At 48.4% G+C, this 21,120-nt stretch overlaps 1 protein-coding gene across 1 annotated transcript in view; it reads right to left on the bottom strand.

The window, feature by feature from the left end:
• The window catches only part of GALNT14 (polypeptide N-acetylgalactosaminyltransferase 14), a 92,583-nt gene that overhangs the window by 8,788 nt on the left and 62,675 nt on the right, over nucleotides 1-21,120 (bottom strand). Inside the window, exons 5-13 of the mRNA XM_053939593.1 lie at nucleotides 20,967-21,032; nucleotides 18,990-19,111; nucleotides 14,530-14,617; nucleotides 13,792-13,876; nucleotides 12,309-12,412; nucleotides 7,777-7,903; nucleotides 5,138-5,230; nucleotides 3,730-3,813; nucleotides 2,407-2,551 (exon numbers count right to left, since the gene is read on the bottom strand). Coding sequence (XP_053795568.1) covers nucleotides 2,407-2,551; nucleotides 3,730-3,813; nucleotides 5,138-5,230; nucleotides 7,777-7,903; nucleotides 12,309-12,412; nucleotides 13,792-13,876; nucleotides 14,530-14,617; nucleotides 18,990-19,111; nucleotides 20,967-21,032 — 914 coding nt within the window. The remainder of the gene's footprint in view (nucleotides 1-2,406; nucleotides 2,552-3,729; nucleotides 3,814-5,137; nucleotides 5,231-7,776; nucleotides 7,904-12,308; nucleotides 12,413-13,791; nucleotides 13,877-14,529; nucleotides 14,618-18,989; nucleotides 19,112-20,966; nucleotides 21,033-21,120) is intronic.

Genomic DNA, 21,120 nt, shown 5'->3' with positions numbered 1-21,120 from the left:
GATCTCCAGGATGATAAGACAAAGCTCTCCTACACAAAGATGAGGGGTCTTGTTGCACCTCAGTGCCCCTTTCAGTGATTCAGGACCAACACCAGACACAACCAGGGAGGTTTTTTGAGACCTTCTAAGGGTGTAGGTCTGATTTCACCACTAAGTACTCGTCTCAATTTACCCCAACTATGGATGTAGCCAGAGGTCTCACAACACCCTTCCCCTACGCTACAGTTAGAAAAACATAAAATAAAGAGCAATTGATTGCCATCTGACAGCTCCTGTACCTCTCTCCTCAAACCATGACAGCCTAGATCTGCTCACACCCAGTCTCAAGACTTCGTGCATCTAATGTTGGAAAAGGGCTGGGGCAGCCCAGCAGGGAGACAGCTACAGAAAGGCAATCAAAGCAACTGAATTACTGCTACTGTAATAGTTATAATAAAGAATTTGGACAGTCAGGGTATTTCCACGGTACTTACTGAATGCCAAGGAAGCACAGCTTTGATTTAGCTAAGCCTGTTTTTCACAAAATGAAGCTTAGGGTAAACAAGACGTGACTTCAGTATGTTAAAAGTGAAGATTATTGCTCTATTCTGGTGTATCAAATGCAAAACCAAGTAGCATTCAGGACTGCTGCATAATCAGTCCTACACAACCTGGTGACTGTAACACCCACGTCATCCACAAGTTCAGGTGGTCTTGTGGCAACTGAGTCATTAAAATATAAGTGTCTATTCACAATAAAAGTTTAAATATCCTGCTTTAATCTGAACTATTCTCCATGGGTACAAGTAACAAAGAACTATACTAGAAAGACAGAGAAAGATAAAAAAGAAAGGCTTTTCTTTGTTCCTGCTGTGTACTGAGTGCAGTCATTCTGCAATCTGTTTGTAGTGCATTTTTCTGTTCCTTTGCAAAGTTAGTCCTGGATGTGCACAAGAAATAGAGTTGCCATCCAGTGGGAAGTGTTGACCTATTGCAAACTGCTGCAGAATCAGAACAGGAAGATGAAAAGTTTGTGGCGTGAAAAATTCCAAAAATTTACTGCACAGAAATGTCAAAACAAAATGTGTTTGGTAGGAATGAAACAATCCAACTTGTTGGCATGACATTTCTTATTTTAAAATACCACATCAAATTGGTATTTCAGAAAGACCAATACCATTTCACTTTGAAACGCTAACTTGCAGCAGCATTCTTCATTCTGACTTTCTCAGATATTTTTTTTTAAAAACAGTCGGTTCATTGGAAATTGCTATTGTTACAACACTTTTCCTTTCTTCTGCATAGCTAGAAAAACATGGTGACCTGCTCTCATCAGCTTGTTGTTTGTGTGAAAAGTCCATGTAGCAGTGGAAGAAAAAAAAAAACTATTCTGGAACATGGAAACCAATGAAACTGTAAGAAGTGTTACTGTGTGGCACTTGCAATTATATTAACTACATTTTCTGAACTGACTAACATTCCAATAGTCACTGTTGATTTTGCCATGCTGTGAAACAGATATTAATTTCCTGCCTACAGACAGGCACGCAACTGCATTTAAAAGAGACACACATAATGACATGCTTTGTTTGCACTCACAAATCAGGGATATTTTAAGCAGTCTCCCCAAGCTGGGCCTTTTATGTGCACAGCTACCTGGTTTGAATATGTAACCATGAGGGTTAAGGATGTACAGTCAAGTGGAAGCAAGCACACCACACCATGTCCTACTGAATTATTTCACGGCAACCATGGAGAAGCAAAGGATTGTTATCCTCCCCGTTTTATGGATGGGAACACAGAACTTACTGACATGCCCAAAATCACAAAGGTGAGTTTTGAAGCTGTATGTATCTTCAGTGTCTTGCTCCAAAAAGGAAGCAAGGCACATGTGCCTGCTCTTGGCTCTAAAATCTCTTAGGCTGTGCTTTTGAGAACATCAATTCATACAGCTTTTTCTTGTCTCAATGAGACTGAAAAAACTGAGATCATCCTCATTAAATCCTTGCTAGTTTAATGGGCAATCCAATACTGAGAGAATGCAGACTATGAAGTTACAAATGCCACTGCAACTCAGTCCATTCTGAAAGAAAAAAGGCCGAGAGATGACAGGAAGTTATAATTCTCTTTGCCTTTGATCTGTGCAGTGTGGTGTTCCTAGGCAGTGGGAAGAGCTCAGCATAGGCTCCTATGCAGATGAGTGGGACACACTGTCCTGTGGCTCCTGCACCAGTCCCTGCGGCTGCCCAGAGCCTCCACGAAGGTCAGGTGGAGCTGCCAAGGTTTAATGACAGGCTGCCTAAGGGAAGACACTGTCAGAATGGGTAAATCCTCCAACAGAGCTTTAGCAACCTTAAGAAATCATCGTGAAGCTGCCCCCACGGCTTCTTCCCATCCAGCATTACAGGAATACACAACACATCTTACCTGTGCCTTTGGCACTGTGCCCTTGCTGCCGTTACAAGAAGTTAAGCTCAGGATGGGGAACTCCTGGTCTTCAGACTTGTGTGACTCCAGGCAGCTCTGCCTTTGCCTGATGGTCCCAGTCTGATAGAGTGATTCCTCGGGAATCCTGTGGGAACAGCATGAAAACAACATCATACTGCCCCACACACAGGGAGGCTCAGTGGGGTAAGGTTGCACCATTTCACCTTCAGAAAATGAGGGGTGGCAAGATCTACCACAATATTGACAATACTGAAGCACTGAGAGCAGCACGAGGACAGGGATGCTGCAGAAGCAGCACTCAGAGATGGATGGCTGACCTTTATAAGAGGAAAAAATAAATAACTGCCCAAGGCAAACAGAGGAGCCAGGAGTAGGCTGTGAGCAGCCTTCAGCTTACAGGAGAGGGGAACTTTACAACAAACTGTCACAGAGCCCTGGCACTGCCCGTGAATGCTGCTGTGCAATGCCACATGTGGCAAAAAAAAAAAAAAAAAAAAAAAAAAAAAAAAAAGTAAGAAAATGGCTATAAATCATCATTTTTCACACAGTGATTCTGCACTCAGCTATTGCACCAGCAGGTCCCTGAAGGTATCTCCAGAATTTTACCATCCTTTCTTAGGATGGCTCCTGATAGGGATCAGGGGAATTAATGCAATGGTTTCTGGTGTAAATTGGCAACTAAAAGATATCTGTGCAAAAGCAACAATATTTACTAAAGCATTGGGCTAGAGGCAAGGCAGAGACATCTGAATACAAGTCATAAAATCCTACAGTGAATGGTTTCACAACAGAGAAGCCTTGAGTGCCACAGAACAGTGTGAAAGGACTGGAAATTAGGTGCTTGTTTAGTAAGTAGGAGTCATTAAGTACCAAAACACCCCTGCAGACGCTATGGTGGATTTTTTGCCTTGGGATACTTTTGTAAGGAAATTCTCTTATTTCCCTACACAACCTGTTCCACAGATTGGGCAGGAGGATATCGAATGAATTCCTGAGAGCAAATGGGAATAACTGGTGCTTTGTCCCTCATCAACCCTGCAGCAAAGAGCTTGGAGGAAGCGGGTATCACAGATTATCCCAAGCTGGAAGGGACCCCCAAGGATCTCCAAAGCCCTGCAGTATGTCACACTGTGAGCAAGCTGTGCAGCACAAAATTCCCTCTGCCCTTCTGTGAAGCCCAAGGGAGGAGATGGCTATGTCTCTGGGGCAGAAGAAAGCCTGCCTATGTCTCTGTGGGGCAGGAGGGAGGGAAGGAGCACCCCACTGGCCTGCTGGACGCAGGTGGAGATCGCACATCCATACCGAAGTTCGGGATAAACGTTTTCCAGGTACCACTTGAAGCTGTGGCATTTCAACTTCTTCCGCAGCTCCACTCTGCTCTGGATGCTGTGGGAAGAAAATATCACAGAGATACAATGGAAATCATGAAGGTGAGGCCCAACACACCAAGCAGGGAGGATGACAGAAACCCATCAGAAATGCACAGACAGCAAATGCAAGAGCATCAGCAGCTCTGCTTCTCTCTGTATGAGCTTGAGCAGTCGTTTTGATCTGTCTCTTTGGAGGTCTCTCTTACCATTTCACTTGGTAAAATGGCACGATGACATATTGTCATTTTAACAAGGAATCTGGAGCTGAGAAGGTTCTTGGAAGAGCACAGTCATTTAAAAATTATTAGTAAAAAAATGTATGCTGTCTACTATAACCCCTACCTGAACATATTAATATACTGGGAAATTAAAATATGCTGTTTGCTATTCTAAGTTACTCTTGGTTTACAGGACTACAGGAGGCCTTGATTTGCAAGAGCACCGAAACATGCTGGTAAGCCAGCAGAAGTTAATCACACAGTGAAACACTTTTCTTTTATTAATCAGGACAAAATTTCTGCTGAAGGATCATGCTGTACAGTGACTTTTTCAAAACTCCAGCTCCTCCCTGGGCCAGCCTCCAGCTGTGGGGTGGTTATGAGCTGGCTTTTATGGAATAGTCAGAAGCCTCCAGTACCTCCTTTTCACATAGGTTAACTTCTCTGTACCCTAAGCAGAGGACAGAGCTGCTACTTCATTCTGTGCTGATGGATGGGAGGAGAATATTAATTCAGAGGAAACAGGGGAGTCCCAGGACTTAAAATTATTTATCCTGGAAACTGAAGAGTCATCACAAGGAATTCAAGTTTGGACTCAGAACCCCTTGGAGTCTAAAGGAAACTTTCTAAGGCAAAGAAGAACATGTGAAAATGAGAAATGCAACACAAATATTTACAGTCCTCCTGACAGGGAGGCATTTTTGACTCCTCACAGAATGAATGTCAAACTCCCTGCACACAAACACTTGCTGCCTTCCAATAAAGCATCAGCAGGTCAAAAATTTGATGCTTTTCCTGCCTGTCAGCTGCCACCAACACCTCTGGACTCTCCTTACCAAACTCCACTATGGGATCAGAAGTAGCCCTGTGTTATGCCAAGGACAGGACAGAGGCAGAGGGGGTTTTCCCCCACCTGGATTTAGTTCACTGGAATAAACCAGCACAGCATTTAAACTGGCAGTTTATCCACCTCACTGCTGTAGCACGTGCCTATCATCAGTATTTTACTATCACTACAGAAACAACACAGGTGGGTTTCCACAGCAGGGAACATCTCTGTGAGCACCCACTGCAGCAGGCAGGGCCCAGGCAGGGCATGGGCAGAACAGGAAGAATCCTTACTTCCCAAAGGGCCTCCCCTGGGCTGCGGGCCGGGCAGCGTAGTAGTACTGCTTGAACTCGTCCATCCACACCTCGGCCGTGCGCTTGGTGTTCCTGAGGGAGGCAAGGGGACACGCTGAAACCAAGGGGGCCTGCAAGGTGACATCCTCCAGAATTCACCAACTGATCCATCCTGCCCTCCTCCCACCCTCAGCCTGGTCTTCACCCAAGCCCTCTCTGAGCCAGCCCATCCCTCACTACTACAGAAGGTACTCCTTTCTTCCCATTACTCAGGGACCAAATAAAGCTTGGATGAAGAATTCACCATTTCAAACACAGCTGGATGCTTTGCATCCACCAGAGTCAGAACTGAAGGTTATCTTAAGCATTATCTCCAAGGCAGGAATGCCTAGGGTTTTATTTAGTGGCTGGGATGGAGCTCTGAAAAGTTTACCAAAGATTTGCAAGTATTTCCTTTGTTTCAGTCCTGAATGGACTCTCCTGCTTTGCACTCCTGGATTTCATTGAAGCAAACCTCAGCATTCAAAACTTAAAGAGAAAGTGGCCCTACCACAGTACTGCAGCACAAATTCCACTCTCCCACATCAGCCAGGTGTCTGCAGAAGGTTTCTGAACCTCAGCAAATCTGTTGGCTTCAGATGGCTCTAACTCCTCTTGCAAATGGATTTCCTGCTCCGTGCCTATCTGCCTGTCCCTGCCCAGATCAGGGGAGTCCTCCAGTCTCCTCCTCCAAGGCAGGCCAGTGTCTCCAAGCTATTGCCACACCACTAAGCAGGTGCTGTAGGCAGGCTCTGGATCCAGCCAAGCCCCAGGTGCCCAGAAAAGGATTACTCTGCACATGAAGCCAGCACTACACTGGAGCCTGAGCTGTCTCTCACACTGAAGTAGGGGTTCTGTGGAAAAGCAACCAGTATCTGGCAGAAAGGTGGAGATATATTTTGCTAACACCTCTATTTAAACAGAAGTGCTGCAGAGCATCAGGTTGCCAGGAGCTGCTTCTCTTCTCAGTCTATACACTATAACACTAAGGCTGATGGATACCCTCAGGTTAATAACATCCCAGCTCCTGATGCCTACAGGTACTTTTCTCCTGACTGATTCTCAGTTTCTTGCTGATTCATGGGCTTCCTCCTTTCTCTCTCTAAGGCAATAGTCTAAGTGCTCTTGCTCAAGAGATTACTAAATCAGTGTCTACATCTGTACCTAACCTTCCCCAGTGTGCAGGGCTCCTTTGTGTGGCTTCCTGATCTCATTTGAGTTTACAAGAAACATGGGGATAAGTGCCAAGGCTCACACCCAGGCATGACACAGACGTCCCCGAAGTCCCCAGAGGCCTGTGCCTGGCAGGGAGTCAGAAGAGCTGTACCCATTCAAGCTCCCCTTGCTCCTCCTGCAGGTGATGCAATGCAGGCACCACCTTTTCACTCAGGTTTGCAGTGACTCTGACAGAGGAGATTTTGCCACATCCCAGGCCCATCTGAAGTGGTCTTGCTTCACTACTGAAAGCAAGAGCCCTCCTAGTGATTCTCAAATTTGTGCCCTGCTCCTTGATGTTGCCCTGTGCCGGTCACTGCTATCCCCTTCCTGCTCCACCCACTGTGGGGCTGGAAATCACACTAGGTGCTAGTGAGAGGTGTCATTTGCACTCCCCTTTGTCTCAAGCAAAGCCTGAGGAAGCTGCAGAGAGCCTGGGTCAGCAGTAACCTGTGGCACATACCTGGGTCTTCACAAATGCTGCTGGCTCCTTCTGACAGTGGGAAGCCCACACTAAAAGGAAAGCCTGCTGTGTAAGCACTCACAGCTGCAGGTTAGCTCAGAAACAACTCTGCATTTACTCTGAGTGCCCCCAGTGCTTTTCTCTGTCATTCACTTAAGCAACAATGTTCAGCCTCACACTCTAAAAATGGAGGAAATCCTTCCTGACCTCACTAGCTGCTCTGATCATCTTTCCCATGCCTATTCCCACTTCTGGATTTCCTCCTTCTTTGCCTAGGATGTTTCCAGGATCTTAGCCCATTTCAGGCAGCTCTTTCAGTACCTGATTCAGTCTGTGTTCCTGTGTGTGAGGAGAGGTGCCCTTCAGCTGGTATGCCCTGGCAGTCCCTTCAGTGTCCATGCCAGCCAGGTGCAGCCCACTGCTGCCTCTGCTCAGGAGAGGACACCAGCCTGGAGACAGAGCCACCCTCTCCAGCAAGATGTGTGGCTCCCATCCCGGAGAGGCACTGGGAACCAAATTTTCTGGTTCAGCTGAGCCACACTGAACCCTCAGCTAAGGTCACTGGCTACTGACAGTCGTTACTGGCAGCCTGATTTCAGGTCATCATAAATGTATTCTGATGACCTCAAGGTCTAAACCATTTGATGTCCCAGCAGCCAGCACTTAGGGATGTGCTGGGGACGTCCCTCCATTTCTGTGCTGATGAAAGCTACCATATAAATGTCCTATTTCTGTCATACTCTCGACACTGGAGAAATCCTATGGGACAGCTGTATTGAGTTACATTTTTTTCAGCTCAAGAAATTCCAGCCCAAGGATATTTCAAAGTTTTCCAAACAAACTTTCCTGCCTGTCTTCTCTGCTCCCCCCACCCCCCCTCTACAAGGCTGATTCACAAAAAAACCAAAGCAAGTGCACTTACTTAATGTATGTATTGGCATTTCCCTCTGGAAAGACGTAGGGATGTTTCTTCCGGAAGACGTGCCCAACACGGCTGCAGGGAATGATTTCCAGGCTCCCTCCACACATCCACACACGGAAAGAGATTTCTGTAAGAGAAGAAGCTTCAGCACTTTGTCTTTCTGTCCTAGAGCAGTCTGAATCCTGGTTTTAGCTCTTACTTCATCCTCTGCAACATTAAACTGGGGTAAATCAGTTACCAGATGGGCTTTCCTAGGCACAACGGCCTTAAAAGCGCATTTCGAAGCTTCTTTGCAAGCTGTTTGAAGTCGGTGCACTTGAAACCTGCCTCTAGCACAGCAGGTGCAATCACAATGGTGAGTGTGAGACTGTAAGCAGGTCCCTTTTCGTACACTGCAGAATCCTCTCACCAGTTTTGTGCCTCCCTTATTACTTCTGCACTGCCTATTTCAGAGTCACTTCCCTCCAAAGGGCTCTCAAGTTCAGCAGGAGAAGCTATGAATTCTCTCCATTAATGACTACAACTATCATTATCTTTATGAATCCACCATTGACCCTGCAAAGTGAACAGAGAGCCGTGCATCCATCGCCTGTCCCAAAATGGACAGGAGCTTACCCTGCCAAGGTACTTGGGCCTTGAGTGCCAATGCTGCAGTCAAGTAAGGCACACACCTTCACACAAGCAAAGGTCAGCAGTGGCAAGGATTATCCCAAAACCCTGGATAAACTGTCAGTATGGGAAATGTCTTCCAGTCACTCCAAATGACTCTATGGCTGGCCCACAGGACCCTTCTCAAGGAAAATGAGCCTGTGGCACAATTGACACCAGAAGTTATAAAGCTCTTGGCAGGGAGCTGGATGAGGTAGGAAGGGTAAGCAGCATGGCTGATCTAATGGGTCCATCTGGTCCTGATGCTTATGAAGCTATGAATCTGTAGCTCTATTGTCAGACAGTCATGCTCAGACAGAACCAGTGTGGAAAAGAAATGAAATTAAAATGAAAAGGCTTCTGCAGTTCTCTGAATCCTATTTTATCATCTGTTGACAGTGCAGAGCTATATGTAGCATGTATCTACTTCAAAACTAATAATTCCTTTTCACACACACCTTCCTCATTTAACTACAGAATTAAGACAGGAGAACACCCATTGTCTTTGTCAGCTTCTGCTCCCAGCAGTCCCCTCATATATGCCAGCACAAGGATGACTTGTCCCCAGGTCGGATGCTGGCAAGACAAGCACCTGTGGCAGGAACTGGGCAGTGCCAACAGGACTCCTCTTCCTCCAAGGGCAGGCACTGCTGGCTTACAAAGCTTCCATCCCTCCAAAAACAGCTCACAGCTTCAGGAAGCAAAGGCCAGTTGGAGCCTGGACCACCAAAGCCCTCTGAGCACACACAGCTCAGCCCTGAGCTGCTGCAGAGGTGAGAGCCAGGTTCATGTTGCTCCCATCCCACTCCCAGCACACCCACCAGCTCCTGAGCTAATGGAAAGGGGAGGCTGACACAGCTGCAAAGCCTTCTTGCCTTGATGCCTGTGTCCAAAATTCAAGGCTTTGATCCCATCCCCAACAGCTGGCCCTGGCAGCAGGGACAAGCAATGGCAGGGGTGGGAAAGCACAGCAGAGAGCAGTATTCCTTCCCAGAAATTCCCTCCCCTTCCCTTCACTGTTGTGTTTACATGCAAGAGCTGCCAACAGCAGCTGGAGCCTCACCACTTTCCCCAGTGCTGGGTAATAAGAGGCCAATAAAACATGCCCTTGTGTCATGTCCTGGTGCTATATTGGGAGCAAGCTTAATCACAGCTGCAGGGAAATGAGATTATGGCAGGATGCGGCCACTCTAAGCCGCTGCTCTCGGTTCTCGCACATGGCTGCTGCTGTCACTTGTCTGTGTGTTACAGCACTGGCCACTCTGCTGGCACTGCTGTGTCAATCACAAGGGCACCTGATACAAGGGGACAACCAGCTGAGCAGCTGTGGAGCACAGCGTGGCTACTGCAAGCTGCCTTCCCCTCCTTTGGTCCTTCTGCTCGGCCTTGGAGAAGAGCAGCTCCCTGGTGTGCTGAAAGGGAAAGACTCGCACCATTCAGTCCTTGCCTGGTCTTTTTAAAGCCTAGTGAAGAGGTCATCTCTCTGTGTATTGTGAACTGAAATGAGGATGCCGAGGAGTCTGAGCTCTTTGCTTCAGGCTAGCTGCATCCTGCAGAGCCTGCTCCAGGTACAGCAGAAACAATAAAAGCACAAGTTTCCACAGGGAGGGATCACCCATGGAGCCATTCATGGCAGGTAACAAACAAGGTCTCCGGACACGCAGCCAAGAGCTAAGTGTCCCAAGGGAAGGCAAATTGAAGCACCAACTAAAGCATGGTACAGGGTCAGCTCAGAGGAGCCGGGAGAGCAGGAAGCAACAGTGTGCTTCCCTTGACCCTCAAGAGATGTTGCCAGTGCACATGGACCCTCCAAGTGACCCTCAGGAGGGGTGTGAGCAGTACATATTGGGGTGTGCTGGACTCAGCCCTCATTCAGCAAAATACCTCTAGCACTACTTGCTAGCCTGCAAGTCCTTCCTGCCATTGCTCATCTACAGGGAATTCAGTAAATTTAAGATGCAAAACACCTACGGTGTCCTCCTTCAAAGCCAAACACGCTCACTTTTGTTCTGCCTGAAGCCTCCAGCTGCCCCATCAATAACATTAAGGGCAGCAGCGCTGCTCCTCAGGACCAGAGTCCTGCACCTCCTCAGGACTGAGCTACCAGGAAGAGCATGGTTCACTGCAAATGACCAAAACAAGCAGGTCAGCTCCTGCTGTCCATTTCCTGCTCAGAGCTGGCCGGGGCCAGCAGGGCACAAAGGAGAGATGGGACACACTGTCCTCGACTGCCACAACTGCAGGAGATGGAGCTGTGAGCCAGACATGCTTCTGTTCCCAGGAAGATGGGCAAGTTAGCATCTGCCCTGCTGCTATGCAGACCTACACTTTGTTGTTGCAATGTTAACCTTGATTTTGCTTTCCTTTGTCACACGAGGCCGTGGTATACCCCGCAGCACTGCCAGTGCATGTTTGGTCAGGACCAGTCTCCTGGGGCATAGCACCAGTAAGGGAAACTTCTCCTCTGCAGGCTGGGCCATAACCAGGCATAAGGAGCACAATGCCTGCTGTTACAGGGCATGGGACAAGCTGCCAGGATGGAGCTTCCCCCAAGAGCAGGCTGTCCTGTCACTGTTCATCTCCCAGGAGCAGCTCCTGCTGGCTGCTGTCAGAGACATATGACAAACAGAGACAGACAGCAGGTCAGGCACAGCATGGCAGCTCCTCTCCTGCTCTTCTCCTGTCTAGTTCCCTTCTTCAATGCTTTGTTTGGGCTGTTGATCCAGCAGGGGAGGCGGGAGGGCTGCCACTCCCCTCCCAGGTTTCCTCACAGCCACTCCCCTCAGATACTTTGGGTCAGTCCAGAGGCAAGACACCTTCCCACAGAGAGAAAGCATGAAAGAGTGAGATTCCTGCTGCATAACAAGATAGAAATAAATAAAATATATTTAGAGGGACAAGGCATGTGAAGGAAACACCAGTGCCAGGCAGCGGATGGATTACTGCAAGGCAGCAGCATCTGCTCCCTTGGATGACTGACAGCATCGCTGTGTATGTTGAGACACAAGAGCCTTCCTTCCTGGCTAGCCCCACTCCCCAGAGGTGCAAGCTATTAAAGCCAGGTTCTGATCTGTCTGCCTGACATCGAGTGCCTCCCCCTTCTTTCCTGGGTACAGTCTATTGTTCTGATCCACAGCATCACTACAGCTTAAAAGGGAGAACAGCCCAGCCCCATCCAGCTCTGCTTGACAAGGGGACAAGGGACAGGCTGTTGCCTCTTTTATGTGCCCTCTCAAGTGTGCTTGCAGGAGATTTCTTTATGTCCACCTTGTCCCATGATAAGGGCCAGAGGTGACAGAATTCAGGTGAGCTCAACCCTTTTTTTTGGTGCAGGAAAAGTGATAGCATCAGAGAGAGCCCAGCAGCCCTCAGCCACCCAGGGACATAGGAATGGATAAGGAGCCCTGGTACTCTGCCACCTGTTTGCTGTATGCTGATGGAGCTACAGTTTCAGGTACTCTGCAACCTCAAGGAGGGACTGACACTTCCGTTCATAGCTTGGAAATGCTGTCATTAATGGAGTAAGACAATTTCTTTCCTTTATTAAGGAGAAAATAAGATCAGGAAGGAATAGAAGGGTGCATATAGTGTTCTCTCATCTGTTTGTAACACCAAAGCTGAAAACTGTGTGGTTGAAGGTATTTACCTAGAGGAAATCAAAGCAGCACGGAAGGCAGGCGGTCCCAAGCACCAACAATTGCCTGCTTCCCATCATTTGTGGTTGCTGGATCTCTTGCTCTCCTAAGACCACAACCTATGAATGTAAATGAGGGAAACCACCCAGAACATTCAAAGTGAAGTCTGAAATGACCTTGTATCCATCCTGCATGACTCAGAAAGGGAAGCCAATACAGCAAGGCATAGGAGGATGAAGAACAACTCACCAAAGTTCTCCCCACCCCAGATGTCCATGGCACTGTCGTACTTCCCCAGGTGGTTGAACCAGGCCTTGTCGATCACAAACAGCCCCCCAGCAATGATGGGTGTCCTGAAGAATGGACAAGGAGAAGAGGACACACTCTCAAGCACTGTTGCAGCACCTGGATGCACCAAAGCAGCCCTTCCCTTTGCCTCCTCTTCCATGACCAGGACATCACCTTCTCACCAAGAAAAGGACAAAACACCCCAAAATGCATCTGAGCCTTTCTTTCAGCTGCCTTGGTGTTTTGCTGCCAATCATAAATTGCCTGGCACTTAATGACTGGCTAATGCACCCGTCAGCACAACTCCTACAAGCCCAAAGTTGACAGCCCTGATTGTAGGCTTCAGCATCAAAAATGCACTTAGCACTCAGGGGTTATTCACTCAGACGGGCTTTTTGCCGGGAGCCAGCCTATTAAGAGCACCATTCCACCGGGGAGAGGAAGGCAGAGCCAATTCAGAAGGGCTTTTTAAAAGCCATCACTAGCTGTGTGATCTTTATTTCAAACCAGGGTTATTTTTCTTTCTTCAGATTAGCTAAGAAAACTGCACAGAGAAGGCCCGTGGAGGAGGGGAGGGCAGACCCAGAAGATAGCTTAAGGAGACTTGCTGTTTGCTGGCACAAGTCCCATCTCCATTCAATTTGAGACAGTGTGGATGCCTCAGTATAGGCTTGGGAGGAGCTGGGGTGATGGCTGTGCCCAGGCTAATCTCCACAGTGCCCTACACTGCAGAGTGATCAGGAATGCAAGGCCAGCCTGTGGGAAGCAAGTGAGAGCTCCTGTTAACAGCAGCATCCTATGGAGAAGCAGTGCTTTTCTTCCCTGGGAGCCTTCTGAGGCCCTGAGCTTCCCCCAACACTTGAGGGTTCTCCACACCTCACATCTGGCTGGGGCTGCAGACACCAGCACCAGGCTGGCTGCCAGCAGAGATTTCCAGCAGAATGAAGGACCCCCTCCATCCCATGGCATGAGGACAGATGGCACCTCCTCTCCTGTTCAACTTTGCTCTCTCCCCTGCACGTCCCCATTTCTGAGGAGTCTTCAGTGAGGTACAGAAGATCAGTGCTGATCTGGGAAGGCTGGACTAGACACCAAGTTTATCATGAGGACACTGCCTTATTTTTAAATGGTAGCTGAACTGAGAGAAGCAGTTTGCTACAGCACTGGGCTTTTTCCCTAACCATAATCCTTAGCACTACCAAAACCCCAGTAACCACAAATACACCTCTTCCACCTTTGTGGCATTCTCAGGCCTCAGTGTTGGAAGGTGAAGCTGTACTGCAAAACCCAGGCCAGCCAGGAGCTCACTAGAGGTACTAGAAGTTCAGAGATGTCCTGGAAGAGATTGCACACTGCTGTGGTGCATGGGGACACGCGTGAGGTCACATGAGAAGCCTGTCCTGCCCCTCATTACTCGGGTGCTTCCTTCCCCCTCCTGACTTACTTAATGGGCTCGGTGGGATCAAGTCGTTTGGCTTTCTGCTCCGGGGAAAGCTGCTCCCATTTGAAATGCAGACTCCAGTCAAAACCTAAAACCAGAGTAGAGAAGTGCCATGGGGAAATTAGAAATTGATATGGATTAGGAGGCAACGCAGGCTGCAGAAGCTGTGTTTGATGGAACATTTTCCCCACTTTCAAATTACTTAAGCCACAGAGATGCAGCTCTCAAGAGAAAAGTCCAATGCCTAACATATTTTACCACTACATATGAACAAGAAACAGCACATTGCATTACAATTTCAAAGTCAAGTGCTCTAAAGGCAGAAAAAGTCAGAATTAAAGCTGCTGCTGAAACCTAGTCTCCCTGTGCACATAGAAGCACGCCCTGATGGATACTGTGCGCTCCAAATAGCACAGGCATACTAATACAAGCACTACACTTGCATCCTCCAGTTGTTGCCTAGACATCTTCCATCTCCTCCTGTAGCTCTCAGCGCTGCCCAGGGTGCCCTTGACGTGACCCTTCTTTCCTGCTTGACTGCCTCATCCACTGTAGCAAGCACACTGCTCACGCCACACCCACCTGTGTGTGGAGCAGCCTGGGAGCAGCCAGCAGCAGCACTGAGCAGCGCTCAGGTGCTTTTTTGTGAGGCAGCAGGAGACAGAGGTGTGGTGCAAAGGCCAGTGCACACTCCCGCCACGGAATGGATGCCCCCAGGACATGCACAAAGCTTGGACTCACCTCCCCTGAGGTCTGAGGAAGCTGCCACATAGGCAAAAGTGTCCAGGTTGATGATGTCAATAACGGGACTGACCACTCGGGTGGGATCCTGCAAAGGAGATGCAAAAACACCTGTGAGTTCAGATGACACCATTCAAAATGGGCAAGGGGCTCCAAACTCCTGGAGACACCAAGTGCCTGGAAACACTGGTGTCATTTGGTTTTGCCAGGGACAAGTGTCCCTTACTGCCTCCTCTTCCTCAGACTGTGCCTGTATGTGGCAGCTGGCTGGGCTGGATGCAAAGCTCCTTCTGCCTTTTACAAATGCACCAAAATATTCCCCTTTCACTTCCCTTAAATACCTTTAACTGGATTTCAGAAGTCAAGTGACAAACAGGCAATTGAAATGACAGAGGAAAAACACAGCCAAATAGCTTAAATATGGGTATTTTTTTAAATGCACCAACTATGGCAGTATACTTAGTTTTACCGAAGTTGGGAAAGGGTTAAAAAAGAAAGACCTGATTTATTCAAAATAGTTGGTGGTGATTTAATTAACATCTTGTTATGGGCAAAGAGATTATACAAACAGTTATGAACAAAAATATCTACAGGAGGAAGAGACTCTGACAGCTTTGACTGGTCTCTTATCTCCCTTTTTCTTTTCAAAACTCCCAAACTCCAATTATAGCTCAAACTTCAAGGTTTTACCCTCACCAGATCAAATTGTTTTTCACAGCTATACAAAGCAAAGCATCTGAGCACACTCAGGCTTGCTCTCTCACTGGGGAAAGACTTTGTTTTAGAAATTAGTCCTGATAAAGAATTCAAATACAGCTGTAGGAAGAAGCAACCAAAGGCCATGAGCTGGGAGCTGGACTAGGGCTGATTTTCCAATTGAGCATGACAAATACTTGGTATTTCCATAACAGGGTCAAGCCAGGGGTCTCACCATCACTTTCTGTGAGTCAAACATCTCACTGAAAGGGCAAAGTCTGCTGCACCTCTGTACTGCATGGGGAAACACAAGCCACATCCAAGTACGGTGAGCCTTTCAAACCCACCAAATCCATCGTGGCTGCTGCACAGTGCCCCCCAGGCTGCCATAGCTCAGCACAGCCAAGCATCTCTTAACTGCCTGAGGCTAGAGGGAAGGTTTTAAGCAAAGAATCTGCTTTGTGTGTAGAGCAGTGCAGGGAAATGATTGCATCCACTCACTTAGAACCTGCCCCTCAAGCATCTTACTGGTGAGCACTTCTAGCTAGCTGATGGCCACCCCCAGTTTCAATTCCAGTGCTACTCACTGCATGGCACAACGTCTTGTAAGAAAATCCCCCATTCAGATGGTCTCAGATCTGGGCTGAGAGCACTACTGCAAGATGCTAACCTTGAAGAGTGTTGTCTTCTGCCTGCCTCACTTTCCCTGCCATGTCCTGGGAACATATATTTTTACTCAGCTTTCATTAAGGTCTCTCTGACCCTCAAAAGAAAAGCACAGCATGCTCAAGAGCACAGGGCTGTTGCCATGATTTATTTTGGGCTGAGTACCCGATCTTATTATAGGCAGTTTCATCTTTCTGGGTTTTTTTGCTACCCACCCATACCAGGGCATGTTAATATTAACAACACCCAAACCTTCAATTCTCTCTCACAAACCTGAGAATTCATTTCTGCAATGCCATTCTCAAACACAGCAATGTACAGATCTAAACTAACAGGAAAAAACTCTGAAAATGGTCCTGAAGATAACAGATATATTTCAGCCTTGGAGAAGGACCTTGGCTGCAGCGTGGCTCTCAGCCTCTACATCCTGACCTTGTAATGGACAACAAAAAGGGCAACAATTGCTCCTCTGGCCCCATAGCAGGGTTAGGCAAAGATTAGGCAGGCTGCCCTTCATGTGTCTCCTTTTTCCCAGGAAAGCACCAGACTGGTTGTATTTGAGCTGGTAGTGGGGAGTCACCATTCATTGGTTCATCCCAATGCCATTTGCAAATCCAGTTTTGGGCCGAGCTTGTTGAGTCATGCTGTAAAAATACCTCGGGATGGATAAATACATTTTTAGAAAAGTTACTCAGTTGAAATGCATCATTAATGACTTCAGAGATATTTGCTCCATAAGTAAAAATCAGAGCCCAGGCCCATGTGCTCAACCACGCGTTTGCAAACATGTTGGTGTGAGACACTGACCATCACTGCTGCTCCCTGAGACAGGCACCCTCCCAGGCACAGGGCTGAGATCCCCCAGCCCTCTCTCTTTCCCCCACACTCCATCGCTTGCTTTTCCTGCTTGATTCCAAATCCATACGCTGGTTACGTGCTGCCCACGCCCACCAGTGAGCATCAGCCTCGGGTGTGGGAAATCATCAGCTGCTGGGAAAGCTCGAGGTGGAGCTTGAGGGGCACCTCCACACGGCTGCATGGTGGCACACACTTCCCACCATGGAAAGAGGCAGGAATAGCTGCTCTGGCTGAGAAAATAAGAGAAGCAAAGAGCAGAGTGGCTGGGCTGTGGTGGCAAAAGTGATGGGTGTGCCTTGAGGCACTCACCACTCATATGCTTGGAACTTAAAGCACATTAACTCAAAACAGACTGTTCCTGGGAGCAACCGAGTGAGAAAATGCTCCTCCTAGGCAGCTGATCCTCATGGAGCAGTTGGACAGGGAGCCCACCTCTAGAGCACAGCCTGAAGGTGGCAGCAGTAACATTTCATACACTTCACTGAACAATACCTTAACCCGGCTGGCAAGGATGGGTACGGTGGGCCTGGAAGAAGGAGACTGAGGACTCTGCCCTTATCCTGCAGCTTCTGTGAGCAGTTAAAAAGCAGGCAAACGGGACCCCTCTGGCTTTGCAGGTTCCTCAACACTCTTTGTAGTACATCTCCCCTGATGCCTGAGGCTGCAAGATACTGGGCAAGGTCAGGGCAGCATGAGCAGCACTGCAAGCTTACAGACTGCCTTACTTCCTTCCAGCTGGGGAAAATTTCAATCCAGAAGAGTTCACAGAGGTGGTGTGTGTGTTTGATGCTGCATTCAGACCACAAGGCACTGAAACTCCTATGGTGATGCTGCACATGGCATTCACACTCACCTACCCCATGGAAGCTGGATATGGGGCACCATCCCGCAGCTGTGGGAAAGCAAATCTGCCAGCCCCCTTCCTGCTGCCTTCGATGCCCTTCTCCTGACAAAGCACATCAAAAGCTCTGCCTGGGAAAGAGGAAATTGCTCTGGATATTCCTCACTGAAGTACAAGCAGGGCTTTGGCAAAGAGCAAGGAATGCCTGCCTTTAAAAAGCAAAGAGGAACAAGTGATGCTGTAAAGTTTAGTAGTAAATCCCACCCTGGACAGGCCAGCCATGAGGCTCCAGTGGGATATCACAGCATGTGTTCTCGTAACTCCACCGGAGCCACGATCGATGATACGAACAGACCATTTCCATCACATTTCCATCTATCAGCAGCTCTGTGGCCCAGCCTGCAAACCGAGGTTGGGACCTCTCCAGTGCTGGCTGTGCTGAAAGGGCCAGCAGCACCGACTGCCATCGCCCACGTGGAGGGACCTGACCTGGTGCTGTGCCCCCCTTGCTCCTGGTCCCATCGCTGACACACAGAGGGGATGCACAGCCCAGCCATCACAGCTGTCGCATCTGCAGGTGTGAAAAGCAGGATGCCTTAGGTGAGGGGCACAGTGAACACCAGCCAGGCAGGTTTTTCCATGACCCACCACCTTAGCATTGCCTTGCTCCTCAGCTGCCCTTATGTCTATGCAACTCAGAAGTTATAAAATTGCTGAGTAATTAACACTTGCCATCAGGAGCCAGAGGTGTAGCAAGGGTGAAGGACCGAGGCACAGTGAAGGGAAAGGATGGTGCATCCACACCTGAGCTGAAAGCTTCAATCCCAGCACTCTGCTGCCAGCAGGTCACGGCCACAGAGCTCCCCTGACTCGAGTGACAAGGTGCCAGCAGCCTCTGTGTGCACGTCTGGCAAGAGAGTTGCCGCCAGAGAAAGGCAAATGTCTTTGTCTGCTCCAAAATCAGCAGAATTTAAATCCTATTAAATCAATTTATTAGCGCTTAATTTGCATGAAATTAAATTCGGCCCCTATTCAAGGAGCCATCACTCCCTTAAATCATCGTCACATGAGCCTAATTAAAATCTCTGCTGGAGCACTGCCCATGTATTCCCCTATCACCACTCAACCTGTGCTTGCCAGTCAGGGTCCCACTGCCCTGGGAGACACCTTGTCCCACCCACCCTCATGCTCCCCCAGTCACACAGACACCCCACCTGCCTGCTGGGTGAAGGAAGACCAGAAAAGGCCACTTTGTACCCCAAAGGCCTCTTTGTATCCCTTACTGGGATGCTTGCATGCAGCTGGTTATGGTTGGATGGTCACACCCACTGAGAGGAAGAGGAAGGGGACATCGGGATGCATCCCCTGAGGGTGAATCTGGTCTCTCAGGAGCACTCACCTCTTTGATCCTCTGCAGCAGAGGGAGCAGCCAGTCCTTATTCACCTCGCAGTGACTGTCCAGGAAGGTCAGGACACCGGCTTTTGCCACGTCTGCCCCTCGGATTCGGGACCGAATCAGACCTGGTCAGGGACGCACCATGTCAGCTGCTGCCCAGATGGCTGGGTAACATCCCCAGCCTCCTCGTGCTTCTCCTGGGTTTTAACCTGCCTAAATCCCATCCAGATAAAACATGGCTCAGGCTCATTGTCTCCTTTCCAGCACTGCAAGGTATGCCAAGCATTTCCTAAGATCCCCAAAGAAATAAATGGCTCCACCAAGGTTACTGATTTATGGCATTTATGCCAACACGTAGTTTGCATAATTAATTCTGCTGTCACCTTTTGGGATAAAACATGACTCAAATGCTTTCATGATCCTCTGCAGGCAACAAATCTAACACAGATGTGAGGCAGTGGGGAATGGGACAGAGAAGTTGAGGGTAGAAACACCCTGTACCAGAATAAAGCTTTTCTCAGACTACTAATTTTTCCTATTGCGACCCCTTCTGTGTCCCAGTGATCCCCGGATCTCTCTCCCACCCTGAGGGCACTGCTGATTTGCAGCTCAATGGGAACACATTTTCCAACAAGGAAAGAGGGTTGGCTTTTCAAGGTGCTTGACTTATCAGGGTCATGATGGTGAATTTGGAATCATTTGGAGATGGGAATGCATTGCTGCACACATCAAACAAGAGGAGAAACAGGTGACTCAAGGGGAGCAGAACTTCTTTATGAAGCAGAAACAGTGGCAATACAAGGGGACATATGGGCAGATGAAGAGAGACAGGATTTCAGGGAGCAGCCACACATCAGGTTCATGCAGGAGGTCACTGACTTTCGTACTAAAATTCCCTAGGGGAGAGGGGTTAAGCAACAGCCTCTGAGCTGGAGAGGGGAACACATGAACAAAGCCTGGAGCATCCGGAATTTGCCAAGGTCTCCTCCTGCAATACAGACTTGTTCCTGTATCTCTCTCTGTGACTCTTAAGATCTTGTGAGTAGGTATGTTCCTCTTCACCCACCCCTGCCCTTCCCAAATCCTGGCAGCCCCTGGGGGATACAGTTTAAGTGATGTACTCAGCAAGGTAAGGTTGAGTTCCCACACTGTGACTGATTTATAGAGCACCAATAACTGCAGATCTCTCAAGTGCTGGAGATGAGCACACATGTACCCCCATAAGACAGGGGAGAAAGGTGAGAAGGAGCTGCAGGTCTATGGAGATCTCCCTTAATCTCCTGCCAAAGCAGGACTGTCTCTTACACCCATGGGGCCTGATGCCGCCCTGTCACCAGGCCTGCAGAGCTGAAATCCTTTGTAGAAAGAATCCACAGAGGAAAGAACCTTTTCCACTCCTCAGTCTCCTCAACCCAACATCGACCTGGATGCACACCTTGGATTTGCAGCACCAAAAAACGTATTTGTTTTTAGTTATCCTAATACCGCAAACTAGGATTTGAAACATACATTCAGGCTATGGGGAATGGGGAGATGTCTCCAAAGGTTGCCAGCAGCAGTCCAGTAGGACATGCATTCATCCTCCATATAGTCCTTCTTAATCTCCCAAATATAATTAATTATTAAAAAAAAAAAATCCCACAGAAGCAGCAGGAGCAGATCTTCTCTCTTTCATTAGAGCTAACATCTTTACAAATAAGACCCGGGGCTTTGTTTTGCCTGTTCTAATTTTCTGGCTAATAAGCTACAGCTGAGCCTCACTGGAAATCTTAATAGTCCCATCCTTTTCAGTGAGAGAAGGGAAGATCCATTTCAAATCCCAGCTCTTTATCACATTTTCTTTTATCAGGGCCCCCTTTTATTCTCAGGAGCCACTGACCTCCTGGCTGACCACTGCATGGAGGTTCCCTGTGGCCCCATCACTGTCCCACCTCCCAGAACCTGTGTTTCCCACGTGGGCTGTGGGCAAGCAGCTCTTACCTTCCCGCTGTCCATTCCGCAAGCACTTCACCTTGGGGAGCTGGCCCAGCAAGCGGCAGTCATCAGCTGGGGAGACACAAAGGGAGGACAAGTCACCCTCAGCCCCCACCAGTGGCTCTGGCAGCAGAAATGGGGAACTCCTAGGAGAGACTGG

This window comes from Vidua chalybeata, chromosome 3 (genome assembly GCF_026979565.1).
Source record: "Vidua chalybeata isolate OUT-0048 chromosome 3, bVidCha1 merged haplotype, whole genome shotgun sequence".
NCBI lineage: Eukaryota > Metazoa > Chordata > Aves > Passeriformes > Viduidae > Vidua > Vidua chalybeata.
Note: the sequence above shows the minus strand (reverse complement) of the source record. Positions and strands in the feature narration are given on the sequence as shown.